The sequence below is a fragment of the Scyliorhinus torazame genome, chromosome 6 (genome assembly GCF_047496885.1).
Source record: "Scyliorhinus torazame isolate Kashiwa2021f chromosome 6, sScyTor2.1, whole genome shotgun sequence".
In the NCBI taxonomy this organism is placed as follows: domain Eukaryota; kingdom Metazoa; phylum Chordata; class Chondrichthyes; order Carcharhiniformes; family Scyliorhinidae; genus Scyliorhinus; species Scyliorhinus torazame.
Window position 1 is genome coordinate 311270638 of NC_092712.1, and position 14760 is coordinate 311285397.

Genomic DNA, 14760 nt, shown 5'->3' on the forward strand with positions numbered 1-14760 from the left:
ACGTCACCTAATTTGTTATGTGTATTTTGAAGCAGCTGGTTGTTTAATTTTAACACAGGAGCCTTTAATTTGAAAGAAATTGATTAAAATAAGGCCTCAGGTTCATGATACCCTGTACCAGTAACTTACCTAACTCTATAACCAATGCCTATTAATCACTAGCTCTCCAGCGATGATCCTGATGTGCATGAGAGTTCGCTGCATTCTCTATCACTCATGGTCCAGCTTTACGGTGGTGAAAACCAAGACAGCCTATCCCCAGAAAGTGTGGACTCTTTTACAGAAGCACTGAAATGCAGAAAGGATCCAAAACACCAAAAACTTCTACTTCGAGTCATCAAAAGGCTGGTGAGTAAAGGTTTTGAAAAACTAGATATGCAGTTAGCAGAGAAGATGCCGTGCTGACATTTCTGGTTTCCTGGTTGTTTAAACATATCATTGGCCTTTATTTAGCCAATCGTGAGTGACACTCTCGAGATCAGGGGGTTGGATAGGGTGGACAGTGAGAGCCTTCTCCCGCGGATGGATATGGCTGGCACGAAGGGACATAACTTTAAACTGAGGGGTAATAGATATAGGACAGAGGTCAGAGGTAGGTTCTTTACGCAAAGAGTAGTGAGGCCGTGGAATGCCCTACCTGCTACAGTAGTGAACTCGCCAACATTGAGGGCATTTAAAAGTTTATTGGATAAACATATGGATGGTAATGGCATAGTGTAGGTTAGATGGCTTTTGTTTCGGTGCAACATCGTGGGCCGAAGGGCCTGTACTGCGCTGTATTGTTCTATGTTCTATGTTCTAAAAGAGATCAAAGTTTAGGCTGGAAAAATGAAGGAACGGAGCCTCTGGGCTCTCCCTGTTTGGCTCGCCCCTGATCAAGGCCCTGTGAAGGCAGCAATAGGTAAAATCAGAGAGGCCCGCCAAGAAAAATTCAAGATGTTGCTGCCCCTTCTGTTTTATCTGAGCCCCATGCTCATTCAGTTCCTAACTGCAGCGTAGAGTTGGCACCGTTACAGACGTGGGCCTCATATCCTGAGATTTGGGACAGGATGACTCCTGGCAAAAAGAGTGACCTGTAGCCTTGATATTCTCCTTCCTGAGCAGAGTCCCCGCGGAAACTTTAGGCCAAATTATTTACTCTGGCATGAGCCAGAGAGAGAGAGATTTCATCTCAAACTATTCCTACCTCTTGCTGACTGAGTGGTGTGGAGAAAACTGGCAGCCAGCGATGGGCAGAATGATATTGTGGGATGAGGAAGAGCTGTGAGTATTATACAACTTACGCTGGGCTGGATTCTCCCGCCCCGCCACAGGAACGCCACGGGCGAGCCGCGTAGAATGGAAAACTCCATTGACCTCGCCGGGCGGACGCAGCCAGAGAATCCCGCCCAATGTCCCCAAACTTAGATATGCAGCTCTCTGTTCCTTCATGCATTCACGTAACTGACGAAGAGATGAGGCCCCAATTCAAAACGCTGGGATACACCACTTAAAACATTTCACCAATCAAGGAACAGTGTCTTTCCCCCACCCCCTAGCAACCAGTTACCAACTTACTTCACACGGCTACCTCCAATTCCGTGTACTTCCATTTTTGCTATTAATCCCTCATATGGAACCTTAGTAAATGTCTTCTTGAAACCCTTATAGACAACATCAATTGACACTCCCTAGCCACCATGATAGTGATCTCAAAAACTGTAACTAGATTAGTCAGACCAATCCTTCACAAATCCATGTCGGCACTTGCTTGGCAAATATTTGTCAATGTGTTGACTCACTCTGATGACACATTCCACCAACTTCCTCCACAAATTATATTAAACTGATGGGTCTGTAGTTAACTGGTTTCTCTTTCTTTCCCTTCCTAAATAATGTCGTGGCATTTACAAGTTTCCAATTCAAAGGCACAATCCCTGAATCTCGAAAGCTTTAGAAAAGTTTTAACCAACAGATCTGTAATTTCTTCACTTTTTCTGAGTTTGGAAGTTTGTGTGTCTGAACATCATGATTAGGACCCCGCTCCCCACCCATTAATTACATAGATTGGCAACACTTCCTGCCTCGTCTTCGGGATAAATGGCTACTACAGCCAGAAAAGAGGATTGCCAGCCCCCTCATTGCAATATCCCAGCATGGGCCTTCAGGAGAAGAGAAGAGAAAATACCAGAGAAAAAAGTAAAATAATGCCCAGCATGAAAAACTGCAAAAGAACAAAGGCAACAGGATGCAAATTCACAACTGACAGGAGAACTGATGAAACAGCCATTAATTTTTCCCTGCACTCTGAACTTACTGTGGGCATAAATCATGTGAGAAAGACTATTTATGACAAGAGTTTTGAACGCTTCCTTGGCTTTAATGTTCATGTTATGTCTTTGCATTTAGATTGGATTGTTCTGTTGATTTAATTAGCAGATCTAAAGAACTGATTTGCTTCATTCTAAAAACATGCACCTTTGATGCAGTTATGCAAAGTCCTCGTGCCTCACAGTTGATATTAAGCGTTTTATTTTGCCAACTCTGTTTAATTGGACTATTTAATTTGTTTTTTGTAAAATCCAGCATCTCTCAGTTCTCAGAGGTGGTTATGCCACCTATGAGATTAAAAGCAGGAAGGAGCTTGGCGTCAGAAAAGAGGATTTCTCAGCGATGCATTTTTAAGAATGGGCTTCAAGGCTTGAGCCGGAGTGAATATGAATAAAACTTGCTGCACGATCTGAATTACCACTTCAATTTAAATTAAGGACGCGATTTCACGCCCAAAAAACAGTCCCGCTTTGGCCGTGTACAGCCCCACTATCAAACAACCCCACTATCAAAACGGGTCTCTTTTTTTTTGCCTCGGTCAGGAACGTCACTCCAAAGTCGCACTTACCTCATGAGCCTAACTGCTCACTTCAGTGTGTGAGGGCAAGATCCAGATGGCGATGTCTCGTTCAATCTCACGCATTCCAAGCGTCGCTAATCTCGCGGGAGGCCTCGATACGTCACCGAGTCGGGCGTGACGAGGCCATTCGATCATGCTCTAAAAGTCCTTTCTTCCTTTTTTATTAAATTTAGAGTACCCAATTATTTTTTTCCCCAATTAAGTGTGGCCAATCCACCCAGCCTGCACAATTTTTGGGTTGTGGGGGTGAGACCGACGCAGACACGGGGAAAACGTGCAAACACCTCACACACGGTGACCTGGGGCCGAAATCGAACCCGGGATCTCGGCCCGTGAGGCAGCAGTGCTAACCACTGTGCCTCCGTGCTGCCCAAGTTCATTCTTCCAAAGGGTAAGATATACCTGTCATAAAGATTTAGCATTTGTTGTTTGTTCTTGATATTACTATTTATCAGGGCCAGTGCAATGACTACGCAAACTAGACATCACCAACGGCAGTAAGATTTGGGTGGTGGTCAGCAAAACTACCCCTAAACAAACAGACTTCAGCAATGGGAATGAAAGGTCTAGATATACTGACATACATCCACATACACTGACATACATCCACATACACTGACATACATCCACATACACTGACGCACATCCACATACACTGACGTACAGCCACATACACTGACGTACATCCACATACACTGACGTACATCCACATACACTGACTTACAGCCACATACACTGACATATATCCACATACACTGGCGTACATTACAATAAACCGACATACATCCACATACACTGACGAACATCCACATACACTGACGTACATCCACATACACTGACGTACATCCACTGACGTACATCCACATTCACTGACGAACATCCACATACACTGACGTACATCCACATACACTGACGTACATCCACATACACTGACATATATCCACATACACTGGCGTACATTACAATAAACCGACATACATCCACATTCACTGACGAACATCCACATACACTGACGTACAGCCACATACACTGACGTACATCCACATACACTGACGTACATCCTCATACACTGACATACATCCACATACACTGACGAACATCCACATACACTGACTTACAGCCACATACACTGACGTACATCCACATTCACTGACGTACATCCACATACACTGACGTACATCCACATACACTGATGTACATCCACATACACTGACTTACATCCACATACACTGACATACATCCACATACACTGACGTAAATCCACATGCACTGACGTACAGCCACATACACTGACGTACAGCCACATACACTGACTTACAGCCACATACACTGACGTACATCCACATACACTGACGTACATCCACATACACTGACGAACATCCACATACACTGACGAACATCCACATACACTGACGTACATCCACATAAACTGACGAACATCCACATACACTGACGAACATCCACATACACTGATGTACATCCACATACACTGACGTAAATCCACATACACTGACGTACATCCACATACACTGACGTACATTACAATAAACCGACATACATCCACATACACTGACGTACATCCACATACACTGACTTACATCCACATACACTGACGAACATCCACATACACTGACGTACATCCACATACACTGACGAACATCCACATACACTGACGTACATCCACATACACTGACTTACATCCACATACACTGACGAACATCCACATACACTGACGTACATCCACATACACTGACTTACATCCACATACACTGACGAACATCCACATACACTGACGAACATCCACATACACTGACTTACATCCACATACACTGACATACATCCACATACACTGACATACATCCACACACACTGACGAACATCCACATACACTGACGAACATCCACATACACTGACGTACATCCGCATACACTGACGTACATCCACATACACTGACGTACATCCACACACACTGACGTACATCCACATACACTGACGTACATCCACATACACTGATGTACATCCACATACACTGACATACATCCACACACACTGACGTACATCCACATATACTGACGTACATCCACATACACTGACGTACATCCACATACACTGACATACATCCACATACACTGACGTACATCCACATACACTGACTTACAGCCACATACACTGACGTACAGCCACATACACTGACTTACAGCCACATACACTGACATACATCCACATACACTGACATACATCCACATACACTGACGTACATTACAATAAACCAACATACATCCACATAAACTGACGTACATCCACATACACTGACGTACAGCCACATACACTGACGTACATCCACATACACTGACGTACAGCCACATACACTGACGTACATCCACATACACTGACATACATCCACATACACTGACGTACATCCACATACACTGATGTACATCCACACACACTGACTTACATCCACATACACTGACGTACATCCACATACACTGACGTACATCCACATACACTGACATACATCCACATACACTGACATACATCCACATACACTGACGTACATTACAATAAACCAACATACATCCACATAAACTGACGTACATCCACATACACTGACGTACATCCACATACACTGACATACATCCACATACACTGACGAACATCCACATACACTGACTTACAGCCACATACACTGACGTACATCCACATACACTGACGTACATCCACATACACTGACTTACAGCCACATACACTGACGAACATCCACATACACTGACGTACATCCACATACACTGACGTACATCCACATACACTGACATACATCCACATACACTGACGTACATCCACATACACTGACATACATCCACATACACTGACGAACATCCACATACACTGACTTACAGCCACATACACTGACATACATCCACATACACTGACGAACATCCACATACACTGACTTACAGCCACATACACTGACGTACATCCACATTCACTGACGTACATCCACATACACTGACGTACATCCACATACACTGACGTACATCCACATACACTGACGTACATCCACATACACTGACGTAAATCCACATGCACTGACGTACAGCCACATACACTGACGTACAGCCACATACACTGACTTACAGCCACATACACTGACGTACAGCCACATACACTGACGAACATCCACATACACTGACGTACATCCACATAAACTGACGAACATCCACATACACTGACGTACATCCACATACACTGACGTACATCCACATACACTGACGTACATCCACATACACTGACGTACATTACAATAAACCGACATACATCCACATACACTGACGTACATCCACATACACTGACTTACATCCACATACACTGACGAACATCCACATACACTGACGTACATCCACATACACTGACGTACATCCACATACACTGACGTACATCCACATAAACTGACGAACATCCACATACACTGACGTACATCCACATACACTGACGTACATCCACATACACTGACGTACATCCACATAAACTGACGAACATCCACATACACTGACGTACATCCACATACACTGACGTACATCCACATACACTGACGTACATCCACATACACTGACATACATCCACACACACTGACGTACATCCACATACACTGACGTACATCCACATAAACTGACGAACATCCACACACACTGACGTACATCCACATACACTGACGTACATCCACATACACTGACGTACATCCACATACACTGACATACATCCACACACACTGACGTACATCCACACACACTGACGTACATCCACATACACTGACGTACATCCACATACACTGATGTACATCCACATACACTGACATACATCCACATACACTGACGTACATCCACATACACTGACTTACAGCCACATTCACTGACGTACATCCACACACACTGACGTACATCCACACACACTGACGTACATCCACACACACTGACGTACATCCACATACACTGACGTACATCCACATACACTGATGTACATCCACATACACTGACATACATCCACATACACTGACGTACATCCACATTCACTGACGTACATCCACCTACACTGACGTACAGCCACATACACTGACGTACATTACAATAAACCAACATACATCCACATAAACTGACGTACATCCACATACACTGACTTACATCCACATACACTGACGTACAGCCACATACACTGACGTACATCCACATACACTGACGTACAGCCACATACACTGACGTACATCCACATATACTGACATACATCCACATACACTGACATACATCCACATACACTGACGTACATCCACATACACTGACGTACATCCACATACACTGACGTACAGCCACATACACTGACGTACATCCACATACACTGACGTACATCCACATACACTGACTTACATCCACATACACTGACGTACATCCACACACACTGACGTACATCCACATACACTGACTTACATCCACATACACTGACGTACATCCACATACACTGACTTACATCCACATACACTGACGTACATCCACATACACTGACGAACATCCACATACACTGATGAACATCCACATACACTGACGTACATCCACATACACTGACGTACATCCACATACACTGACGTACATCCACATACACTGCCGTACATCCACATACACTGACGTACATCCACATACACTGACGTACAGCCACATACACTGACGAACATCCACATACACTGACGAACATCCACATACACTGACGTACATCCACATACACTGACTTACAGCCACATACACTGACATACATCCACATACACTGACGTACATCCACATACACTGACGTACATCCACATACACTGACGTACAGCCACATACACTGACGTACATCCACATACACTGACTTACAGCCACATACACTGACATACATCCACATACACTGACGTACATCCACATACACTGACGAACATCCACATACACTGACGTACATCCACATACACTGACTTACATCCACATACACTGACGTACATCCACATACACTGACGTACATCCACATACACTGACATACATCCACATACACTGACATACATCCACATACACTGACGTACATTACAATAAACCAACATACATCCACATAAACTGACGTACATCCACATACACTGACGTACATCCACATACACTGACTTACATCCACATACACTGACGTACATCCACATACACTGTCGTACATCCACATACACTGACGTACATCCACATACACTGACGTACATCCACATACACTGACGTACATCCACATACACTGACGTACATCCACATACACTGACGTACATCCACATACACTGACGTACATCCACATACACTGACGTACATCCATATACACTGACTTACATCCACATACACTGACGTACATCCACATACACTGACGTACATCCACATACACTGACGTACATCCACATACACTGACTTACATCCACATACACTGACGTACATCCACATACACTGACGTACATCCACATACACTGATGAACATCCACATACACTGACATACATCCACATACACTGACGTACATCCACATACACTGACGTACATCCACATACACTGACGTACATCCACATACACTGACGTACATCCACATACACTGACGTACATCCACATACACTGACGTACATCCACATACACTGACATACATCCACATACACTGACGTACATCCACATACACTGACGTACATCCACATACACTGACGTACATCCACATACACTGACATATATCCACATACACTGATGAACATCCACATACACTGTCTTACAGCCACATACACTGACGTACATCCACATTCACTGACGTACATCCACATACACTGACGTACATCCACATACACTGATGTACATCCACATACACTGACGTAAATCCACATACACTGACGTACAGCCACATACACTGACGTACAGCCACATACACTGACTTACAGCCACATACACTGACGAACATCCACATACAGTGACGAACATCCACATACACTGACGTACATCCACATAAACTGACGAACATCCACATACACTGACGTACATCCACATACACTGACGTACATCCACATACACTGACGTAAATCCACATACACTGACGTACATCCACATACACTGACGTACATTACAATAAACCGACATACATCCACATACACTGACGTACATCCACATACACTGACTTACATCCACATACACTGACGAACATCCACATACACTGACGTACATCCACATACACTGACGTACATCCACATACACTGACGTACATCCACATACACTGACGTACATCCACATACACTGACGTACATCCACATACACTGACGTACATCCACATACACTGACGTACATCCACATACACTGACGAACATCCACATACACTGACGTACATCCACATACACTGACGTACATCCACATACACTGACGTACATCCACATACACTGACGTACATCCACATACACTGACTTACATCCACATACACTGACGTACAGCCACATACACTGACTTCCATCCACATACACTGACGTACATCCACATACACTGACGTACATCCACATACACTGACGTACATCCACATACACTGACGTACATCCACATACACTGACGTACATCCACATACACTGACTTACATCCACATACACTGACTTACATCCACATACACTGACGTACATCCACATACACTGACGTACAGCCACATATACTGACGTACATCCACATACACTGACGTACATCCACATACACTGACGTACATCCACATACACTGACGTACATCCACATACACTGACTTACATCCACATACACTGACGTACAGCCACATACACTGACTTCCATCCACATACACTGACGTACATCCACATACACTGACGTACATCCACATACACTGACGTACATCCACATACACTGACGTACATCCACATACACTGACGTACATCCACATACACTGACTTACATCCACATACACTGACTTACAGCCACATACACTGACGTACATCCACATACACTGACGTACATCCACATACACTGACGTACAGCCACATACACTGACGTACATCCACATACACTGACTTACATCCACATACACTGACTTACATCCACATACACTGACATACATCCACATACACTGACGTAAATCCACATACACTGACGTACATCCACATACACTGACGTACATCCACATACACTGACATACATCCACATACACTGACGTAAATCCACATACACTGACGTACAGCCAAATACACTGACGTACAGCCACATACACTGACGTACATCCACATACACTGACGTACATCCACATACACTGACGTACATCCACATACACTGACGTACATCCACATACACTGACGTACATCCACATACACTGACGTACATCCACATACACTGACGTACATCCACATACACTGACTTACATCCACATACACTGACTTACAGCCACATACACTGACGTACATCCACATACACTGACGTACATCCACATACACTGACGTACAGCCACATACACTGACGTACAGCCACATACACTGACGTACATCCACATACACTGACTTACATCCACATACACTGACATACATCCACATACACTGACATACATCCACATACACTGACGTAAATCCACATACACTGACGTACATCCACATACACTGACGTACATCCACATACACTGACATACATCCACATACACTGACGTACAGCCAAATACACTGACGTACAGCCACATACACTGACGTACATCCACATACACTGACGTACATCCACATACACTGACGTACATCCACATACACTGACGTACATCCACATACACTGACGTACAGCCAAATACACTGACGTACAGCCACATACACTGACGTAAATCCACATACACTGACGTACAGCCAAATACACTGACGTACAGCCACATACACTGACTTACAGCCACATACACTGACGTACATCCACATACACTGACGAACATCCACATACACTGACGTACATCCACATAAACTGACGAACATCCACATACACTGACGTACATCCACATAATCTGACGAACATCCACATACACTGACGTACATCCACATACACTGACGTAAATCCACATACACTGACTTACAGCCACATACACTGACGTACAGCCACATACACTGACGAACATCCACATACACTGACGTACAGCCACATACACTGACTTACATCCACATACACTGACGTACATCCACATACACTGACGTAAATCCACATACACTGACGTACATCCACATACACTGACGTACATTACAATAAACCGACATATATCCACATACACTGACGTACATCCACATACACTGACTTACATCCACATACACTGACGAACATCCACATACACTGACGTACATCCACATGCACTGACGTACATCCACATACACTGACGTACATCCACATACACTGACGTACATCCACATACACTGACATACATCCACATACACTGACGTACATCCACATACACTGACGTACATCCACATACACTGACGTACATCCACATACACTGACGTACATCCACATACACTGACGTACATCCACATACACTGACGTACATCCACATACACTGACGTACATCCACATAAAGTGACGAACATCCACATACACTGACGTACATCCACATAAACTGACGAACATCCACATACACTGACGTACATCCACATACACTGACGTACATCCACATACACTGACGTACATCCACATACACTGACGTACATCCACATACACTGACGTACATCCACATACACTGACGAACATCCACATACACTGACGTACATCCACATACACTGACGTACATCCACATACACTGACGTACATCCACATACACTGACGTACATCCACATACACTGACGTACATCCACATACACTGACGTACAGCCACATACACTGACTTACATCCACATACACTGACGTACATCCACATACACTGACGTACATCCACATACACTGACGTACATCCACATACACTGACGTACATCCACATACACTGATGAACATCCACATACACTGACTTACATCCACATACACTGACGTACATCCACATACACTGACTTACATCCACATACACTGACATACATCCACATACACTGACGTAAATCCACATACACTGACGTACATCCACATACACTGACGTACATCCACATACACTGACATACATCCACATACACTGACGTAAATCCACATACACTGACGTACATCCACATACACTGACTTACATCCACATACACTGTCTTACATCCACATACACTGACTTACATCCACATACACTGACATACATCCACATACACTGACAAACATCCACATACACTGACGTACATCCACATACACTGACATACATCCACATACACTGACGTACATCCACATACACTGACGTACATCCACATACACTGATGAACATCCACATACACTGACTTACAGCCACATACACTGACGTACAGCCACACACACTGACGTACATTTAGATTAACACGGATTTACATGTAAGTCTTTCCCAAAATTTCATCTTGTATTCCTCATACTGTTTATGTGACAGTTTTACACCTTTGTACATCTCCATGTCTATGTCTACTGCAAACCAGTAAATAACACCGAAAAACATAATTTAATCTTGCCCACTCTATAGTAATGATTATTGATTGCGTAAATTGCACATAAAATTATCTCATAACTGTTGCAGGAACACATAGAGGGAGATTTCCCAACCCTTCCTGCCAGCAGAATTTTCCGCCCCGCCGGAGCCAACCCCCACCGTACGTTCCTCGACGGCAGGCCAGGCAAAACGCCACAGACGTCGCCGGGAGCGGAATGTCCTGCTGGTGACCAATGGCCAACTGCCTTCCCTGTGGGAAAGAACACCACGGGGAGGCTAGAAACCTACAACCAGAGGATTGCGAGTCGGGATGGGGGGGTGAGGAGTGTTGGGACGCAAGGGTTTGCAGGGGGCGCCTCATACTCTTGCACCAACTTTGCTATTTGTAAATATAGAAGTTCCTACATCTATAGCCTGTATAATAATATCTGCCACTTTGTAGTGAATTGGCTAGCATTGCAGAAGGTTATTTTATATCCGGTGTGTTGATTATGGAAGTATTAGATTACACCTCTGCAAGGCCAGACTATAAAAACAGAGTGCAACTTTTGAACTGTAGGGGACACAAGTCTGCCAGTATGGGAACAGTTGTTGGACTGCTTAGAGAGAATGTATTGCAACTATGGAGTTGTAAAACCATGGTTCAATGAGTTAGGATTATTGTACTCCCAATAAGTACCTTGGCAGAGCCACTCTTGTATGGTGCTCTTATGTAGCATAAAGATTTTAGAACATTAAGAATGAGGGTAAAAGTGGACAGTAAACCAGATGAGGAAAATTACAAGCGGCTAATTTAGAGGGACACGTGAAAGCCATGATGGGCCCATTAGCCGCGGGCGCAAATCGCATCATGGCTGCAAAATATCGCGAGAGGCCAAAAACGGGATTTGCCTTGCAGGATATCAGATCGTGAACTTCCCAGGACCTCTCTGATGACACAATCAGGTTCACGTCCTGGAGGCACATGAACCTGATTAACATGAATTTGAATGCATCAACATCTACTTAGCGGGCTTAATGTTGCATCTGCTGCCCTCATTGAATTGTGCCACCTGCCAGCCGGCGCAAGTCATGACTGCTTTTTTAAAGGCAGGGACCAGACGCCCCGACCTCCCTGAGAGGGAGGAAAGAGGTGAGCACCGCTGTCTCCATTGAGCATCAGTGAGTCCAAGGGGACAGAGGCCGCTGAGCAGCTCTGTGGGGGGGGGGGGGGGGGGGGGGGGGGGGGGTTGGAGGAGTTGTTGGTGGAGAGGGGGGTACTATGGCTGATATCCTGTTTCTCCCCTCCCCCCCCCCCTTTGCAGTTGGGACGTTCCCTTGTCTGTGAACAAGTAGTTTTTTCTCTTTTTCTTTAATAGGTGGTGGGTGTGTGCTGGAGGAATGTGGACCCTTGGCTGGGTCCTGGTCCTCTTTTATCCTGTGACCTTTAGCTCCTGGTAGTTTTCCCTCTTTTGTTTGACCCTGTTTCGATTAAGTTGTTGGGAGGCACTGACCATATTCCGAATCTATAGCTGCTGGTCCTCTCTTCAAATATGTGAACTGATGATCTTTCTGTTATGTACCGTAGCGAGGAATATGTATAACATCCCTTTAGAACTGGGTTCGCGCATATTTTCTTTGTATTTTTTCTTTTTTGTTATGGTGGAAAGAATCCATGATTGGTTCCTGCAGGGATGCAGATGGGTCTGTTATCCGAGGAGCGGAGGTTGCGGTGTGTCATTGATGCCTCTGGGTGCTAGTGCCAGTTGAGGGAGATGTGTTCTGATGCGCATCCGAACATGGCACAGAATATTTATCCTGAACTCTTGTGGTCGTTGCGGCAATCACCGTATGGGAAGGTGTGCAAGATTTGACCATGTTTCCTTTTCTCCCTTGTTCTCTGGTGGTGCGTATGGAGGCATCAAGTTGAGTCTAATGATTGTATTGAGCCGGCTAGATTGCTGTTCTCCTGTTCCCGTCTCTATCCATAATGGTTGAGACTTTGCTGAGCTGTATTATTCCTGTGGTTTTGTTACATTTTTGGTTAAAATGTAAAACTTCAATAAAAATAAGAAAGTGCTTCCTGATTTTGCTTCTGAAAGCCTAGCTGGCTCTGGATTTCAGAAGAACTAGTTTCCCTATATCTACAGAGACCTCAATTAGATCAACCCTCAATGTTCTAAACTCATCTTTATGTAACTTGTCCTCAAGTCCTGGTACCCCCCTCAAAGGCCAACGTATCCTTCCTGAGACTCAGTTTCCAAAATTGAATGCTGTGCTCCAGTCGGGGGCTCTTGAG

At 44.4% G+C, this 14760-nt stretch overlaps 1 protein-coding gene across 5 annotated transcripts in view; it reads left to right on the top strand.

Annotated features, from left to right (window-relative positions):
• ulk4 (unc-51 like kinase 4) overlaps positions 1 to 14760 on the top strand; it is a 633709-nt gene that overhangs the window by 552871 nt on the left and 66078 nt on the right. For all 5 annotated transcript variants that reach the window (XM_072510060.1, XM_072510064.1, XM_072510062.1 and 2 more), the window contains one exon: positions 163 to 348. In XM_072510060.1, the coding sequence (XP_072366161.1) occupies positions 163 to 348 (186 nt within the window). The remainder of the gene's footprint in view (positions 1 to 162; positions 349 to 14760) is intronic.